General features: G+C 44.1%; 1 protein-coding gene and 1 non-coding gene across 2 annotated transcripts; both read right to left on the bottom strand.

Annotated features, from left to right (window-relative positions):
- Positions 1–4,796: 4,796 nt before the first annotated feature.
- Positions 4,797–4,868, bottom strand: trnac-gca (transfer RNA cysteine (anticodon GCA)). Its single transcript has one exon. It is a non-coding gene; the product is annotated as a tRNA-Cys (tRNA).
- An 11,719-nt stretch (positions 4,869–16,587) lies between these two features.
- sox3 (SRY-box transcription factor 3) lies at positions 16,588–18,415 on the bottom strand. The gene has a single exon (XM_028416924.1). The coding sequence runs from the start codon at positions 18,228–18,230 to the stop codon at positions 17,328–17,330; it is 903 nt and encodes a 300-aa protein (XP_028272725.1). The 5' UTR covers positions 18,231–18,415; the 3' UTR covers positions 16,588–17,327.
- Between the last annotated feature and the right edge of the window lie 1,938 nt (positions 18,416–20,353).

The following is a 20,353-nucleotide window of genomic DNA, read 5'->3' as shown; positions in this document are numbered from 1 at the left end:
CAGAATGAGAGAATGGATTAAGAGAGAAAACAGAGAGGAGAAAAGTGGAGAGTGTACAGGTGAAGTCCTGTGGCTATGGAGGTTTGCTCAGCTGTGCAGTATTCTTTTCTGTGCCCCACCCAGTAACCAAAGGCTGGGATATCTTTCCATTTCACTCCTCTCCACCCTCCCTCTCTGCACAGCTCTCTCTCTCTCTCTGTTTCATATTTGCACAGGTGAGAGGACAGCAGTCCAATAGGTGTGGGTGGGAGACTTGAAAGTCAGGTTTGCCTGGCTGGTGGAGTGAGTTCACCTGTGGACTGTGGATGGAGGGAGATCTGATGGCAGGGGCCCAGCCTTTTGTCTGCAGAGACAGACAGCAAACACACTAATGTACAAAAACAAGGAGGAATTCTGTCAATGAGCGATTTACTCAAAAGACCATTAGTCGCAATGACCTATCAGGCTGAAAATAAGGTGCTGCACTGCCAGGCATAGAAACCAGTTAGGCGTATACAATTCTAGAAAGATGCGAGGAAGAGGGAGGGACCGAACAAAGGGAGGGCAGAAAACAGGGGAAGCAGGTGGAGCAGTGCAGGAGTCATAAGGGTGGGGAGGTTTAGCTACCAGGGCCAAAAGTTCAGAGCGAGGCAAAGCGAGCAGGTAACCCTAGCCACCATGTGCCAGGGTCTCACGTGTTCCCTTCATTGTCTTAACAGGCCGGAGCTCGGGTTTCTGGAGCACTGCAAGCTTAGGATGAGGTCCAAGCCCCCCTTCCCCTCCACTCATCTACCCCTTGAACCCTTGGCCCCACCCTACAAAAGTAAACACATACACACAATAAGCAAACACATGCATAATACATCAACATACATATGAGAGTTAAGCAAACACTGGAGTATGCTGAGGCCTGAGAAACTAAGTGAAACCAAAGCACAGCTGAGAGGACCAATAATAAATGTGCATACGAACAAAATAAAAAAGGGAAAAGCTGTTTTCATCACAGAATTATGAAGAGCCACTTTATACAGTGCATGAAATATAATGGTAGCAAGAGGAACGAGTTGTAAATCACCATAATTACTATTACGCCCATGTCAAGAAAATCTGGCTCAGACGCATGAGGCGGGATTATCACACATCAGGATATGTATACCAAAGGCAATTAACCCCCACCCTACACCTCATCCTACAGCTCCACCCTCCCCTCTCACTCTCCTTCTCCTCCTCTTGTAGAATTCCACCAGAGGATCTGTGTCTGATTCAGTGAATCTTGTGCAGCTTCTGCCATTGTTTGCTTTAGGGTACAGCTGATTACAACATGCAGTAGGACTGCTGCTGTAAAATGGGCTGAACGATAGTTTGTTTCATTAAGGAAATAAGTCCAGTAGTGCTAATTCAAATGTCATTGTATTTGGTTTAGGTTTTTTAAAGACAGTCAGGACAATGCAAATATCTTAAGAAAATAATGATGTGAGAGCTCAGTTAGACACAGCTGTAATGTGTGGGTGATAGCTGTGAATCCGGAGCATGTATTGTCATTCTGTTTAATCCCAGATGATTACACCTCCTGATCTCTGAGAACAACTCATCCAGCATGCTATCAGATTAACAGTTCTCTCAACCAGTGATCTGCAAAATGATTGACATTCTCCTCAGTTGCACATATTGCTTGGCACTAGTTAGTAAATGTTAGCAAACTAATTATTGGGTCCTACGTAGCTAAGAGTAGTCTCACCCTACTACAGACTGGTGTAATAATCCTTTACACCTCGATCAGCACATACAGTAAATGCATTTTTAATGTACTTATTTAAGTAATGCTTAGTAATGCTTTGCTGTATATTGTTTTAAGTAAAATACTTTATTGTAGAGGTTTATTTGTAATAAGTGACTCAGGGTTAGTAATCGAATCAAGTGTTATTGTTTAGAGACTCTCTATAGGAGGTGCCTCAGTGGCCTAAGGTGGTTGTTGTTCTGTATTTCCTCCTGCCCTTTCTCTGCCAGCTCTCTTAAACTATTAAAGGCTTGAAAGATAACATCAGCCTGAAGCCTTGTGCATGTTACGGTATGACACACACACACACACACACACACACACACACACACCTCTGAGCACAATTTAAACCTTTTTTAGTCTCTCTCTCATTCCAGCACATGGAACTGGACTCTGAGGCTTGTGATCCCCATGATCACTGAACACACAGAGCCTGGAATCACTGTGATGTCATCAGGATTCCATGAGGCCTACACAATGACCGTCTCCACGACAACATAACTCAGCCAACTATGGGATGGAATCTGTGTGTGCAGACTGGTATTATGCTTTGAGGACCTGTCTGGAATAAAGAGGACATATTCATAATGCAGATCAGTATATGTTAGGGCATAGAATTTACGATTAACATTTGATTTATACTGTAATCAAATGTTTCATGTCTCTCAGTGGTCATTCAAGTACATAAACTCCACCCTCCTGCCTCCATCGGTCCAAAGGCCATACCTTTGTTGACAGTCTATTAGCTAAAACTTGTATGAAATCTTCTCACATTCAGTAAATGTTGTCTGAAGTTCACAAGAAAGACCCTACAACCATGATATTACACTGCTTCCAACAGTGAACCAACATGAAAACACCATGTTCACATTAAAATATAAGATCTTCACTGTGATCATAACCTACATCCAACTGCACTTCATCGTCATAGCAGGCCACTACCATTATCCTAATGGCTGACAGATTTTGAGGCTCTCTTCATGGGAGGTAGTGAGTCTGGCTTGGTCACTCCCTGATTGCTGCTGACAAGGTGCTGAGGCTAATGGTCCCCCACTGGGAGAACAAAAGTTCCCATGACTACTGCTGTAGGTGGGAACCCCAGCAGGTACAAGAAGCCCCACCTGATCAGATCATGAATGTAGCATCATGATATGAGGAGTAAAACTGATCAGGGAGGGTGATAGAATAAACTGTACTGAATATTACCAGAGATAATAGGGTTGTTAAGTGAAACATGATATCTAGACTGTGAACAAGTTGGTTTACTAGTGTTTGTTGGAAAGCCGGATTAGGTGCGTGGGTTACATGGTGAAATCAGACAAACTGCTAAGATGAACCAGAGCAACTGCAATATTAATGAGTAAGACGGTGAATAATGACCTACATTTGAATACACAAAGGTTTCCAAGAGTGGCAACATGTGGCACTTGTAGAGAACATCTAATAATGCACCAATCAATGGTTTCTACAAGAACAAAATGCAGCACAACAAAGTTTCTGATGCTTTGTGACTCATTCACTTTGTCTCTATTATTTGATGCACCCTCTGCATTCCCTCTGTTCTTCAAAAATTTACCAAAGCTCTGAGTAAGGTCTACTTTTCCTCTGCAGTTTGAAGCCTCTGGGGAGCCCTGGGACGCTGTGCGGAGGTGTGAATGCTAACATGGCTCAATCTGTATGCCACAGAGAAAAAACAATCCATGCTAATCTGCCACCACAGACAGGAGTCCAGTTAGGCCAATCAGGAGGGGAATCATCTGGAGTGGAGAGGGCTCAGAGAAGCCTAGATCAGGACCCTGATTGCAGCAGGGTGATTTACAGCTCGAGAACAATGATGGCTGCCTGGGTCAGCCCTGATGGAGAGGCTCTGACTGAACTAGCATAGACAGCTTAAACTCACCTGACATTCATGCGCTGATGTGCATATATGCAGGCATTCACACACGCACGTAGGCTCAGCCACTGAAAACCCTGACACTCTGTGTTATTCAGAAAGGTAGAGGGGGTCGACCATGCCAGGTTTACTCTGTGACCTAAACGTGCCCCCGAGGCTCGCATTTGACCCTCCGCATTTTACTAACAACACATAAACCAAAACAACTCAGCAAGATACTTCCTATGAAGTCAGCACAGATAAAACGGGAAACTACCTTTGCCCTGCAGCAGCATATGTAAATACGACGGGAAAGGCTGAGGTTTGCATGAATGAAGGGGGGGGGGGTCAAATGTTAAGTGTGCATGTGGGGGGAGGGAGGAGTGGGGGAGAGAGAGAGGCAGAGAGTTGGGGGTGTCTCCATCAAGAGTTTTCTTCAGAGCATCTCCTTTGATCTGCCTCGTCATCATTTTGGAAAAGAAGGGATGAAAGGTCTCACCAAAGAGTGACCCTGTGGCTTCTCCGGCACAGCCTGGGTGGTGCATCAGAATTTGACTGCAACACATAATTTTAATCCTCTCAATGAGTGAATGACTTTGAGTTCTGTAAACAGATTTGACTGATTCAAACACTTTTAAAAGTTAACAAATATAACCAAAGCAGCCACATTTTCCTACGACTGGCTGTCATTGCCATAGATTGTAAGTAAAACAGATGCTAATTTATTTAAATACATATGAACATACAAGTCAGCAATACTGTAGAAAAAAACAATGCACACCAGAAAAATCATATAAGAAATTATATAGCAGCAGCTCCAACAGCATGCTATTGATGCTAAAGCACTAATATCTTATTGAGTGTTTTGTCATACACTGAAACATGGACGTCATTGCTGTCAGAGATATTGAATTCTCAGCTTTGAATGCTCATAAACAATTCTGATCAAATATGTTATGCTAATGAAGGCAAACCTTGTAAAATTCTTAGTTTTATATATAAAAAACACTGAAAACTCAAGCAAAAGACATCTACTATGTTATGCTAACAAGCAAGCATCTCCCCATACCCCCCCCCCCCTCATGTTCTACATGAGAGATGACGGATAAGTAGCACAAAAGATAGCCAGTGCTGCAAGCAGATGCTGTAACAGTGTCTGGCAAGGTCAGGGGGCATCTGGATTTGAACCAGAGACCTCTTGATCTGCAGTCAAATGCTCTACCACTGAGCTATACCCCCTCATATTGTACATAAATGGTGGACATACTACACACTCAAAAAGCACAGAAGGACAGCTATACACACCAAACAAAGCTTCTACACCTTTTAATGAAGTACCAAGGTCCTATAGCTGCAAGGTGCATGATTAAAATGGATATGCTCCTACTTGCGTCTGTGAAAGCTGGTGGTATTAAGAAAGAGTTAATTCAGGGTTTGTCTTGTGTGCTCTAAAGTGGCCGCTCTGTTGCCCCAGGTCCTGCGTGGGAGTTGATAGGCTGGCTTTGACGTGCGATGCTACACAGACGAGATTGCTCTCAGCTTCTAGAATAGGCAGGTGAGTACATGCATGTGTGCCCTCACCCCCCCTCTTCCCCACCCCACACACACACAAAAACAGATAGAGTCACAGGTCACATGGTGATCAGACTCATTCATAACAGTGTTAGCAGCATAAACACTTTATTACATATGGCTTGAAAGCTCTTTTTTGTGTATGTGTATTTTGATTTTTTGCATGTAGAGAAGATTTCCCAGCGTGTTTTGTAAACATCTGCTAGTGATACATGGGGCTTATAGGACATCCCTGACTGATGACAGAAGCTGGAAACCATGGCTACGGTTGGCAAAAACATCCTGTTTCAGTCCTTCAGGGCATGACTCACAACACCAAAACCAACACTTTAGAGTCTGAAGGTTGGTAGGTTCTTGTGCTTCCAGTGCAGGGTGCGTATGTGCTGTACACTGCAGAGCCAAGGGAGGCCTGGAGAGGGTGAGAAAGCCAAGGGGGAGGTAAGGGAAGATTTTTAGGGTGCAGAGAGTTTTTGGGCCGAGTGGGTCTATTTAGCCCCCAGCAGATTGCCCCCACCCTCTCCTTCCCTCCCCTGCTCCTCCTCCACCCCTCTCCTCCCCCTGGCTTTGTGCGCCCTGAGCCCACTCCTCCCCCTTTTGTCACCCGGGCATTCCGCTTTGGTTAGCACACACAATGAGCGCTCAGTGCTCACCCTCCTGACACTGCATTCTGCCTGTGCACCAGGGAGTGGGCACGGGAGGGAAGGGAGGGAAAAGGGGTCCAGGGGTGGGGTGGGGTGGGGTTGGGGGGTTAAGGGATGACAGCAACCCCATGTGACCAAAATGCCATCAAGTATCAACTCCCCCACCTACCACCCACTACCCTTTTCCCCTTTTTTCTAACTTCACCCATCCATTCAGATGGGCAGTAAAACAGTGCCAGTGGGCTGGGTTGGCACGGTGAAAAACAAAAAACGGCGGCAGCCAAACAAATGAACAGGTGTCTCTCATGGATGACTGGCGATATGTGCCCGCTATTGCTTCTCTGTGTGCCCTGCTACATGTGTGTTCCCCCTAAGCTTTATACCGCTGGGCACACATCCTAAACGGAATTTTAAGACCTGGCTTCAGAACATTTTTGTCTGAAAAATAATCCCCTACATCAGCAGCGGTAAGGATAAAATTGGCATAATTACAGGTCCATGCTTTTCTGCTTTGACATGTTTATCAAAGATATAGGACGCTTCCTGGCCTCCAGCAGTTCGTCCTGCTGATATGATGGCAGGAGTTGGCTTGCACTTGGTTTGGTAGATAGCTCCATATACACAAATTATTCCATAAGGTTAATCTACAAACTGCGATATTTAACATATAAACAACAACAATGCATCCTAATGTCATCATCATGTCACCTGGAAGCATCTCAGGTTCAGAGAAAAGTTGAGAATGGAGTCGCCAAGCATGTAAATACCCAAAGACTTGAAATTTAATTCCGCTTTAAGGAAAGCAACCGGTGCAGTGCAAGAGGATGACTGTGTGTGTGTGTGTGTGGCAGAAACTCAGAGGCTGGTGGGGGGTTAGTTTGGGTTTCAAAGACCCTGCTTGTTCGCCCATATTTCACACCACGGTGACATCTTAAAGCCTAGACAGGCCTGGTTGCTTCGCCCTCTCTTTCACTTTCTGAGAAAAAAAAAGAGGAATTGGGATGTGAGGGAGGGGGCACTGAAATATATGCAAATGGTCCCCCAGAGGGGATACGAATTTTATGGGTTTAGAATTTAGTTCAGCCAACCTGAATAATCAAATGTGGGAACAAAAAAACAAGCCCCCCCACCACTGCCACCACCACCATCTCACCACCACCACCACCACCACCACCACCACAGCTCCATACCTCCAGCATCAACCCCCACCTCAGGCCTCATCTCTGTTCCCTCCTGCCAGGTCTTCACATAAGAGGAGCTCAGTACGTCCAAAACTCTTATTAGGATCTCCTTACGGGGCAGGGGAAGGGGAAGAGAAATGAGGGGAGGGGGGGCTGGCGAGGAAGAGGAGGGGTTTGGAGGAAACGAGAAGAGGAGCTAGTGTACCTGATCAGGCAGAACTGCCGGTTCCTGATTACGACACCATTTTCTCAGCAGGCTTCCCAGCCTCATCCTGCTTCTGTGAATATGGAGCATAGGGCCAGCCAATCCCCACAGCGCTGCCTCTCATCTAATGGCAGAATTAAGACCGTTTAGAGTGATTTCCTCTGCCTTCATGGTCGCTTTCTGAAAGAGCTGAATCTTTTTTCCCTTTGCGCCGATTTACAATGTGGGGGGTCTGGCATGCAACTGGTGAGAGAAAAGTTCTACATGACTGAACATAACATTACAACAGGTGGGGAATTGAGCCGAGGCTGGGCAGAACACGGCAGAGAACAATTTCACCTTCACCTACATATCCTCATTAAACTGAGTTCCAGTTTGGCTGACATGTTTGACTTTCTGTAGCACAATTACCTTCATGTGGGTTCGTAATTCTACAATCAGCTCCGCTGTGGAAACCACATCTGTACAATAATGTATAAGAAAGCATATATAGTCATGCTACAAGCATATAATGTGTTGCAGGGCATTAATAATTCATGATGCTAATGCCACAGAAAAGTGCAAAAAAAAAATTCCTTTCATAACCTTGTGCGTGTTGTGTAAAAAGCACTTTGTACCATCACTGTGTGTTTGTGACACTTCACTCCTAAATTAACCATTTTGGAAATATATTCCATTTTTTCCCAGCAGATAACTCAAATAATTTTTTGGTAGAAACACAATTTACTTCATTTAGTTTCAAATTGTTGCTTTTTCATTTTAGAGTGCGACCAAATTTTTATATAAAAGATATTTTCGTTCTAAGTTAGACTCAAAGGATGTTACAGACAAATGATTTATTCGATTGTGACTGTCACCTTGGACTTTCTACTATGGGCTCAGTAGAGTCTATAGTTCCTTCTGATAATGTTATTTCATTATTTTCTAAGAAATCTAAAATTAAAATCAGTAGAACAGTAGAACATTCAAGTTTTAATTTTAGCATTGTTAAGGAAAAGGAGGGTTGTGAGAAAGGTCAGCTGAAACAGATTTCTGGCTTTAAATTGGCAAAAACCTTAAATTTCTAAATTAAAAGTCAGAATTTGCCAAATAATTTGTGGTCATGAGTCAGAGGCAATTAGCTCCTGAAAAGTTGTGAAAAGTTAGCATTTGGTTCATTTTACATGCCCCTAACAACCCGGGGTTGAAAGCTGTTCATGACTCATTATGATCACACTGATTCATAATGACACGAACCCAAACAGGATGTAAATCTGGACTCAAATCTGCTTAAACTCACTCTCTCTATGTCAAACTGCATCACATCAAGCCCATCGCCGGAATATGGCATAACAGCATATCAAACAACCACAGTTTGAACCTGTTGCTTTTGTATTTCCCATGCTGTCTAATGATCCCCCCACTTTTCCTCCAACCTCCAGTAGACAAATCCTTCAGCTTTATTGCCCAGACTCAAGGGCTGCAGGTGCACAGGCCACAAAAGGGAGAGGAGGAGGAGGGGTGGAGGAGGGGATGGGATGGGAAAGAGAATGGTCAGTCGGGAGATAAGAGGGGAAGGAACAGGACCCCCCACCACCACCTCCTCCCCCACCAACTACCCTGGTTTAACCTCTACACCCACCCATCCTTTCCCTCCTCACCCCTGCCTCTCCCCCAGCCCCGTCTCTACCCTGCTGCAACACCTCTCTGTTTTGCTCTGCTGCCTTGCCACACGTGAGAGGAGTGCAAACTGCGAGTGGTGCTGCCTGGCGCTACCAGGCCTTCCTGGGTGTGTGTGGCAGGGGACAGTGGACAGGCGTGGCAGACTGGCCATGTGGCGGGAGCGGCCCTTTTCTTCTGAACCAGTAGAGGAGCAGTAATGACTCTGAGCTACAGCTGTGCCTACTCAGGCTTGGCCTATACCTTGCCCTACAGTGGCCCCTCAAACCCCCTCTGAACATGTTGCCTTGTGTCTATGGCCATTTGTTAATGTACGTACCTCTGGTGGAATAAAGCTTTATAAAAAAAAAATTGTTTCACATTCATTTATATTATTAATGTTAATTAAATGGGTGGTGTTTTATAATTCTTATAGGATGTGTCATACATTTGACAAGACACAAAAATAGATTGCAGTCATTCACTGTTTGTTTACATTGTTTACTTCTTTATTTGGCCTGGACTACTGAAATTCATTATTGTCAAGACTACCAGAATAAAAACTTTATTTTCCCACCAGGAGATATAAGTTTGAATCTCATCAGATGCTGTTATAATTTTTGCATGTCACTTTTTTAATCACTTTGACGCTCTCATTAATTACATTTAGGGACATAATTTGCTTAAGACATCTCAGTTTGTGAAAAAACAATCTACAATACGATACAATATGATTTACTGCCCGAGAAGTTCGCGTCTAGATCAGCATTCATGTTGAAAACTGACAACAAAGTGTGACCTTTAGCTTCATAAATTGTATGTGATGCTTTCAGACCCCGACCACGTGTCTGCCTGCGATACAGTCTCTGAGCAACAGGTTCAGACTATCGGTACGCTTTAGATTTGTATCTGTATAAAGTAATCAGATTGGGTGCTTTACCCAAACACCTGGACCTCCCATGATGCACCAAGCCCCTCTCCTCTGTTTCAGTCTCTCTCTCTTTTTGCTTCATTACTCTCCCTGTACCTTTCTGCTGGTATCTCACTGCAGAGTTGCAGCGAACAGCCTTACCCCCAGCTCAGTGCTTGTTGTTATTGCCTGACATTTAGATGATTGATGACAGAAGTATGGCTGGGTTTCTTCCAGTAATGTTGTAAGATTGTGACTTTTTTCTATGTTAAGTGCTGCCTACGAAGACCCCTATTATCCAGGTGTTGTAGTTCTGAATGTGTTAAGTGCTGTAAACAACATTGAATCTCCAGGAATAACAGAGGTTTTATGGTTTTCTTTTGCTAAATAAACAGCATTTCCTTCAAAAACACTGCAATGAACCCTAAAAAAGGCAAAAGAAAGCAGCTTCATGACCATCCTGAGGGTTGATTTGATTGATTTGTTGATTTGTTTAAATGAGTGAGATCAATGGGATGGCTGAACAGGACACACCATGACAGCAACAGATATAGACAGATGTGGTGTGATGCCAATGGGGAAACACCAACTGAAAATTCTTTAAAGAACTGTAAGGAAGCGTTGTCTGCGCCTCCAGCTTTGCTCCACTAGACAAAAAACACATCCCACATCCACTCCAATTCGCTTCCTATAACTAACACATATAAACACTTAAAAGTGCTTATGTTACTGGAGCTGATGTGCTGGGAACACACCCTCTGGGACAGGAATAACAGGCCACTCCAGAGCATGAGGACGTCTGAGACACAGTGGCACCATACAAGCGTGATGACTCTTTAACGTCTCCCTTATCTCCATCCCTAAGACTCAGCCGCTTCACCATCAGCTACTGTTTACACCAACCACAAGTCAAGAGTAGAAGCATAAAATGGACTTTCTTAATACTGAATGCCTAAAGTCCACTAGAAAGCCATTGAGGAAGGACTCTAGTGTGGAGGGAGCCTCACATTGAATACGGATTGAAATTTACATGACAACTTAGGAAAAATGCTTTTTTATTACTCATTCATCCTCTAAATCACTTTGCTCCCCCGCTTCTTTCCTCTGCCTGAGCTATTAAATCACCATCTTGACCCTGCGACCTGGGGCCGCAACCATAAAGAGCCCCCTGTGGGTCAGGGGCCTGATTGTAACATTTGAATATGAAATGGACTTGCTTGGGCCTGGAAACAGCCCCATGCACTGAGACACAGGCTGACCCCCAGGAGAGAGGCCTGCCTCAGCAGCCCCAGGCCTGGAGGCTCCCTCTTCTCTCTCAGCAAGGATTTACTTGGACTTGAGAAGGGCAGAGAGAGAGCGAGAGAGAGAGAGAGAGAGAGAGAGAGAGAGAGAGTTGAAGTCGGGGGATGGAGGGGAAGAGGGGTGAGGATGAGTGGGGGCGAAGCAGAGTTGAGAGTTGAGAGAGAGTGAGGGAGTGAGAGAAAGAGAGGGCAGACATTTGAATAAGACAAGAAGCGAGTGGTGTTTGCATGACAAAAGGGCCCGCCATCTCCCCTGATTGGTGTCACAGTGCAGCACTAAAGCCATGCAGCCCCCCCCTCACCCCTGGGGTGGGGTGATGTGTAGAGCACAGGCATCCAGGTTTATGCATCCAAGGTGTGATACCAGGGAGGAGAAGTGGGGGCCTGTCGTCAAGTTTTGGGTTAAGATCTTTGTGCAAATAGGGAGAAAAGTTTGCATCGTATAAATCCACCTTTCCTCATTAAAAATATCATAACTTGTAACACTAACACATACATCCAATTATCAGTTTGAAGCTTACTTTTATATCACTCATCATGAGATCTGGTACCCAGATAATAGAAACCCTTTATTATTTAAATGGAAATGAGAAAATTGCTGCAGAGAAACATGTTGCCAATCAGTGGTGCTACCCTTCAAAAAGTCTCTGAAATATAAGAGGTGGTCCACAGAAGAAAAAAGAAGAAGTTTGTTTCATCTTTGAGTCTTCATCTTTGAGTCTTCATCCTTTACCTGCATTCCTGAGGCAACCAATTATTCCAGATAGGTGTAAAGTCCAGCACCTCCCCTGCTGGGCCAACACTGGAGTCGTCAGCTACTGCAGGTGGACCCACAGCCCCACCAAGTCCTCACCATCCATCTACCCTCCTGCTACCCGTCTTTCTACTTTAAGCTCCGATAGGAACGACGACAATAGAAAAACAGAGATGAGAGAGGATCATATAAGTAGGCAAATCCAGGGACTATGAAGAGGGATTTCACAGCTCAATAACTTTGGACAATTTGTTTACAATCCCCATTATTGCAGGCCCCTTGGGAGTGGGTGTATGCATAAACATTGATGCATTTTCTCAGCGATATGGATGATTATTGAGGGAGCTGCAGGAGAATGATGCAAAAGTTGAAGTAAAAGTACCACAGAGAGGTCAGAGGGGGATGAAGACGAAGGAACCATAGGTGAGAGTTTCAGCATACACAAGACGCACACACACACACACTATAAACCCCCTGCGGACAAAGCTTCCATGGACTCATCTGGGCAGTGCTGCTGGCCCTAAGGGACACACCTCCGAGAGAGATGGCCTGACTAACTCTCCATGGCAACTAATCAATAAGTGACAGAGTCAGTCAGGACTGACCCGTAGCTGAGTGTGTGCCACCTCCCCCCATGTTCCCAGGGTTACACTCCCATAAAACACACACACACACAGACTGGGCTACACTAAAAGACAAAGTGACCCCAACCTGGCCAGTGCCCCCAGAAAAATAAATCTTCTCAACATAAGTTCTTCTCCCCCAGCAGGGGTGCATGCAATGTAAGTCTGTGTATGTTTATCAGAGGGGGTGGGGGCATGGGTACTGGTTGCTACAGGAACACAACCCCAGACAATAGTGATATGATCAGAGGGCGTCTGATGGCACAGTCACCACACCACCATTGTGTGTCTGTCAATCTGTATTCCTTCTAACTGTCCTCAACAAACACTAATCAATATCTGTGGCCTAGATGAGAGGCCTAATCTCCCCCCTTGTCACCCCCTTAAGTCTTAAGACCTAAGACTCTGCATTGTCTTGCAGCAGTCCCATACTCTGGTCGCTGTCCCTAGGCATAGTATATACATTATACACTTGGCCCAATTTTTTAAGGCTTCCAGGTCAGAAGTGGGGTCAGAACTCTAGTTTGGCAACTTAAAAGAGACTCAACATGCTCCAGTGTTCATAGACAAAAAAAGTGATGTGTGCTACAGAAAGCGGCCATCTGCAGCAGTCACAGTTTCACAGCAGAGTGACTGTCTGGGTGTCTCCCATCAGAACCAACCGTTTGTGTGTAATTGTCATTACAGGTTATTCAGGAAGAAGCCTTTAAATCCAGTTTCATTCTTCTGTGTGTGTGTGTGTTTTACTCATGATATTCCAACCACAATTACAAGGAAAAGTAAGTTCAAGTAAAGCAAAATGTCTAAAACAAGAAAAGATTCCTTCCATTTCAGCTCTTCGTGTGATTTGTATTTGTTTTGTTTGGACACAAAAGAGGCCATAATCCTGTCTTATATTTGACAAGTCTCATATTCACACACACCTGCTGGGACAAAGTAAACACACCTTCAGAGTCAAACACCTTAATGGATGACCCTCACATTAAAACCTAAGCCGGGATAAATCCTAAAGCAGGCTTGTTGACATGATACGGAGACGTGCCCATTTTGAATGTGACTGATGAGACGCAGCCACATCACAGGTAACCTGTGTACAGAGTGTTCAGTGTGTACATGGGTCAAACAACATCTGCAGCCTCTCTTCTCATTAAACCTGCACCCATAGAAAACTGATCAAGATATTGTCTGAAATTGTTACATTTTATTTATTATATACAACGTGGGCACCTATAATCTATATGGCCTTAATTCAGCTAATTTACTCTTATCTGACTGGAACACAAGTAACACACAGCTGGGCGGATGCAGTTTCTTGAGTGGCGGCATGCTTGTCTTTGAACCATTTCCCACTCAGCATTCTTTGTGGTTGTGTAAGTCAGAGTGATCAGACGGCAGCTATCATTAATGAGACGTTTCATCACGCAACAAGCCTCAAGTCAGGGTTCAGATAAGTTCAGGCAAAGACCTGAGCATGTGGAGGGTACTTCAGAGTGGAGCGGTATAAACATGGTCAAATGTGATTTTCTAGAGTCTCTCGTGAGTGCTGTCAGAGAATGAGTGAGTCAGTGAATGGCGAGGGATTCAGGGGACGGTGCACTGGAGAGGGATGGCTCTCAGTGGGTCAGCCTAAAAGCCCTGACCCCAGGAGGATTTGATGCCATTTTCCCACGCAGGGAGTCGACCTGAGAGGAGCTCGTTAACAACATCTGCCCCAGTTCAGGGAGATTAACCCCCCCACCACCACCATCCCCAACCCCCACGCCCCTACACACACACACACACACTGACAACACACTGCTGTCAATCTACCTCACACAGGTCCTATACTCTGGACAGGCCTGCCCAAGATGGACAGACTCACATCAAAGGAAGGGCCTTCTGGAGATCCCAGCCACAGTAAATCAATACAGTCTGAATCTGTTAGGTGCAATCCCCGACAGCAGCCATGTATTCACCCATTACCCTCGAAACAGGTGATGCATCAGAGGAGGTTCCAGATTGGAGACTAAGATTATATAAAGAGCATTTCAGAAGGTGTGCTCATGCTGCAGGTCGCCCAGCCTGTTTAGCAGGAGAGTTAGTGATGTCATAAACGTCAGTCAGACTTGTGTAAAGAGTTTTCCACTCATCACACTGACGTAAAATGAGACACACTCCTATTACTTTTACCGCCTTGTTCTTACAAGAGACATGCAACTTGAAGGGCATGTTCTGACATAATATGACAGAGACACAGGGAAAACACGAATGACTGAAACACGGCCTGTGGCCCTGTCGCTGTTAAGCCGGAGCCTCAGGTTTGCTGCACACACAGAGATATGTGTGCGCAGACACACAGTGGCAGAATCCACTGGGAATCCGCTGAATCCATGTTCTACAGGGCTATAATTAGGTTAGTTTTTGGAGAGGGGGTTAAACAAACAGGGGCTGTGAGGTCATAGGCAGATGGAAGTGGGATATGCCTGCACTTGCTGAGTGGGCACAGAACTCCACATGACAGGAGAGAGAGAGAGGCCCTCCGGGCACTCTGCAGGGGGAGAGCGAGGGTGGATGGGGGTGGGGGGGACAACTCAGATGGCCCAACTGCCAGAACATTCAAACACAATCAATAAATATGCACCATTCACACATACACACTCACACACCTTTGCCTTTCGCACTGACTTTCACTAAAACTCATCAGTGAGTGTTTTCTGTGATCACTAAGAAGACATTTCACTCCTCTGTTTCACACCAGCTCTATAACAGAAACCTCAACATTTAACCCATAACTTGGTGCATTTATGGCTGAAAGCAAACCTGAAGTTACATCATTCTATTCTAGACAATGATAAATGACTGCAAACCTCTGCTCTGTCCAGAGCGCAGCAAACACCTCTGACACCGAGAATCAGGAAGAGAAAAGCTGCTTAATTACAAAAAAATGAGTTGGAGAGTGTGATTAGGTGACGGGTGGCTGCTGGCACGCTAGAGTGATTTAAACCCTGTCAGTGAATGCAGGGAGGTCTGGATAATCTTTCCCTCCACAAAGGTGCGTGGGGCTAATCCTGGCTGCTGTGCTGAGCCGTGGATCAAGTCCTACACAGGGAGTGTGGGAAGGCCAGCAGGGCCGCCACTGCTTCGGCCCTCTTGGTGGCCAGAGCTTATTTATTCCTAAGGTACACTGCAACAGCAGGCCGATCCATTCTTCCAAACACCTTTGTATTGTTAAGAGTGACAGCCAGTGTAAGTGTGTTGAGTTAAGTTTGTTATCGTTGTCAAGGTAATTTGTTAAAAAGTAAAATGAAAGCTTGTAAATTCTGTCATGAGAAGAGTTTAACAGCCCACAGCATCCAACTATTTTAAACATGCTGCATCTGTGTAGACATCAGAAATTATATGACATCAAATAAAAAAAAAAACACTATTAAATGTTATAATGTTTCACTCTTTGCAGATTATTTTTACTTTGGCACATCAGCACTGACAGAAAGAACCTCTTCTTAACAAGTCCCAGTTTTATTATATTCTGTGTGATATAGGCTATGCGTGTCAAATATACAGATAGATGTGACAAAATGATCAAGTTAACCCATTTTTTCACACATTTAGTGTCCAACTTATTCTGTTTTTGAATAGAAAATGTAAAAAAAGTGCTTTACCTCTAAGAACTGAAATAAGTCAGTGAAGTAGGTGGAATTAATCAAGTAAAGCTTTCACAGCAATTATTTCAATTATTAAATTCTAAAAACAGATAAAGATGACAAAAAACTTCTTTTTTTTTAAAAAAAAAAAGGCATCTGAAATAAATGCCTCTGTAAATAAAAATCCAGTCCAAGAAATTCTTGATTTTTCAAAGTCCAAGGATGCAAATTATGATTTGTCCACTATTTATAAAGCTAGCAGAGTATTTGGAAAGTCAGATTCCTGGCTGTTTCTCCATGTAGTAAAATCTGATTAGTTATAATATCACTCTGCCTTATTTTTAGTAGTGTAAGGAGAATACACCTTAATAATGTTCGTGAAAATTCACAGATTAACAATAACACTTTTCACTTTTATGCTCCACTGGGGGAAACAATCTGTACCCAAACTGATTTTTACACAATCAAAATATTTTACACACAAAAGACGGGAGTCACAAATCACGTTTCGTAGAAATTTATTCAGCATTTAGGAATAGAGGATGGTCTTAAAATATGTAGAAACGTCAGTTTAAATAAAACCTTTTTTTTCGTTGAGGATAATGAGTAAACATGACACTGTCAAAAACATCACAGAACAGAACATTTTTTACAAAAACAAATTTGAACATTTCCACGTGACAAAAACATCGGGTTCACAAGCTAAAACATAAAAAAAAAGAAAAGAAAGAAAAATTTTACTATAAATAAAACTTGCGTTTGCGACCCGCACAGTCTTAACATTTCATTTAACCTAGCTCATGGAGAGGGGGGAGGGAAAAATAAAAAGACTACAAAATTTGGACACAGTCGAGACAACTGACATTCTACAAATTAAGTGTAAACATTTATGAACCAACGTTTCCATCCAGCTTTTCTGAAATACACCAGCCCCTTCACGAGGCCACATGCCTTTTCATAGAGAGAAAATATGGCATTATTTAAAATATAGAAGTCCAATTCTTCTACATAAGTTTGATTGCTTATACTTGTGATAAAAAGCCTCTTTGCAATTTACTCTGCTGGGCTCAACGTTCATTGTTGATCCATTTCAAACTCATTTCAAACGGACAACTCAGGAGATGTGGAGATAAAATTGTTTTTTTGAACAAAAACTGTTGAACGTTGATTCTTTAGCAACCAAAAAGTTCAAGTATCCGAAGTACTTTTTTTAAAAAAAGTTCTGAAGTCTTTGTTTTTCTGCGTGGCTCTCAGATGTGGGTGAGAGGCAGCGTCCCATTGACGCCAGTCCCTGCGGTCTGATAGTGCGGATGGACGCTGTGTAACCGGCTGCTCTGCAGGGAGGAATGCTCTGCGCTGTCCCCGCCGGGCGGCAGGTACATGCTTATCATATCCCTCAGGTCCCCCAAACACGCCCTCTGAGAGTGGGACGTGATGGCCGGCGGTGGCGAGCTCGGCTCGGTCTTGCACACGGATGCCATGGAGCTCAGTCCCATGGCGTTGGTGGTCTGCTGCGTGTACGCCGGAGACATGCTGTATGTGGACGCCGCGTTCATATAGGTCTGAGCTGAGGACATCATCGGGTACTGGAGGCCTGCCATCTCGTATCGGTGCATCTGCTGAATCTGTGGGCTGTTCATGCTGTGATGCTGAGGGTATGCCAGCTGGTCCTGCATCAGGGAGTACGCACTGTTTGTCCACCCGTTCATGTGCGCATAGCCATCCATCCGCTGCCCCACCGACACCGAGTTGTTGACGGCGTTGGCTCCTGGCGCCAACATTCCCCCGGGCAAAGAATACTTGTCTTTCTTGAGCAAGGTCTTGGTCTTCCTGCGGGGACGGTATTTATAATCCGGATGCTCCTTCATGTGCATTGCCCGTAGACGCTTGGCCTCGTCGATGAATGGCCTCTTTTCAGCGTCTGTCAGAAGTTTCCAGTCGGCTCCAAGACGCTTGCTGATTTCAGAGTTGTGCATTTTGGGATTTTCTTGTGCCATCTTCCTCCGCTGCCCTCGGGACCAGACCATGAAGGCGTTCATCGGTCGCTTTATCCGCTCCTGGTCGCTGGCACTGTTGTTCTTTCCCCCCGGCACCGAGCCCGAGTTGGACTGCGGGAGCGGGGTCTTGAGCTCGGTTTCCATCATGTTATACATTCAGGCGGCTTTTAGTGTTCACTCACAGGCACGTTAAAAAAAGTTCACAAAACAACGCCGAAAGTCGCAGAGGTAGAGGTACTGACCAGTCTCATAGGAAGAAGGAAAAAGTTGTGCCTGAAGAGGCAAGTGTGTCTGCAGGTGCTTCTGGTTTCTCTCCGCGCAAGAGCTGCTCCGTCCCTCACGGCTCTGAAACAGAAGTCTGTAAACTTGTTCGCCAAGCTCATCTGTTAATAGGCCTAGAGGCCGGACCATGTGATGTGGATTGACAGCATGACAATGCGGAGCAGGCGACCAATCAGTGCGCAGCTCCCGTATCCACCGCGTAACCAACCGGAGCGCACACCGCTGTGTTTTGGTCAGAGGAGGAGGGAGAGGTAAAGTTTTAAAACAGCGGCTCAACAACAAGAGCGCACAATCTGAAGACATTTAAAACGCTTACAATCTGACAGGCAACACCAAAGTGCAGCACGTTAATTTTGGAGTATGGCACCAAATGTTCCTGAACACATCACAGTCGTTTCGATGACAAATTCTATAATGTTGCGTTTATTTTTTTTTCCATCAACACTTCTGTCATTCCTGACATTTAGAAGTTTGGTAACTGTAAATTGTTTGGTATACAATATAAATAAAGACCCTTCGTGCCATATGTGACTGTATTTACGCAACCGTGTTAGAGAGCTTGTCCGCAAGAAGAGGCGCATTCCAACAGGCTTAAACATACCTGTGATAAATGCAGATACTTACAGTAAAAAGATGAATATTTGAATAAATATTTGACCTTGAAAAGTCATGCTTGTCTCTGCTGTTAAACTCTCTTGATTTTCTTCTCATAATTATTTTCCCATTATATAAAAAAAATCCTAACATTCCTTGGAGAGATGTCAAAACTTTCTACAGACTGAAATTATTTGAAATAACAATATTTTTTATTTATTTTAAAGAAAGAACCTATTTGGGCCCCTGCGCTGAGGGTGTCTTGTAGTTTCTTTTATAAGAATAAAACAGGAATTTCATTTTAAGATAAATCTTTACTGAATAAAATAAATGTCCTTCTTAGTTCGTCATAGAATTAAAGTAAGGCTGGTGACGGCGATAATGTGAAAATATAACTGATGATGACGTGTGAGAAACAAGCATAAACAATAACAGAAAAACACTGACCCTGCTCCTTTTGAAGTAAATAAAATAATAATGCGTAACTCGACATTAACTGGACGGCACGCTGAGCTGTGTGTTTCTGTTCTCTTCATGGAGCCCAGAACTCTAATCCATCAACGACCTCTTGTGGAGGAGCCGGGCCATCTCTGCAGCCCCCTGAGGAAAAGTTCCAGGCTCTGCGCGCTGCTCGTCCTCACACTGAGCGGCTGCAGGTCGCCTGACTCGTTTTCTCTCCGCAGTGTTAATGGTTATTAAAATGATCAGCATGGAGTGGCCTTCATTTACATGTGTGCCCCTACAAACGACTTTCGCACTAAAACAATGGCTCAACAGGGCAAAGCTCACACCTGCTAATGTTGCAGCCTTCGACCGAATCGCCCATCGAAAACAACCATTAACACATCTAGATAAGACATCGTTCATGCATGTGCATGTTGGAGCGTTCCCCCTCCTGAAGGTTTAAAAAAAACTTAACATACAGCCGCTGCATTTATACATTAGATGCACGGAGTGCGCAGGGACTTTTTTTAGTTTATGGAGCAACCTGACAACTTGTATATTTAGTTAAATTCAGATTTTAGAGTTTACAGTGAGTGGCGTTAATTTTCTTATTTCCTCAATTATTTTTAAAGAAAACTGACGGAAAATTCAAACTTTAAACTCTAAATAAACAAACATCAACACATTTTGGACCCATAGAGATTCTTCTAAGAGCTATGACCCTAAATATTTATGACTTTTCAAATGAAAGCACACATACAAGCACAAATAGACTGAAGATAAATGTTCTGTTATCTTATAGGCAGGGAGAGCCCGGAGCGCAGCAGCCATATAGTTGTAGTAAATCAGCTGAAAAGAGACATCACTTCATGAATTTAATTTTCACATTCAACGGGGCGTGACAAACAGAGCAGGAGCCATAAAACTAACGTCCAATTAGTACTCATCTAATTCTCAGG

This window comes from Parambassis ranga, chromosome 10 (genome assembly GCF_900634625.1).
Source record: "Parambassis ranga chromosome 10, fParRan2.1, whole genome shotgun sequence".
NCBI lineage: Eukaryota > Metazoa > Chordata > Actinopteri > Ambassidae > Parambassis > Parambassis ranga.
Note: the sequence above shows the minus strand (reverse complement) of the source record. Positions and strands in the feature narration are given on the sequence as shown.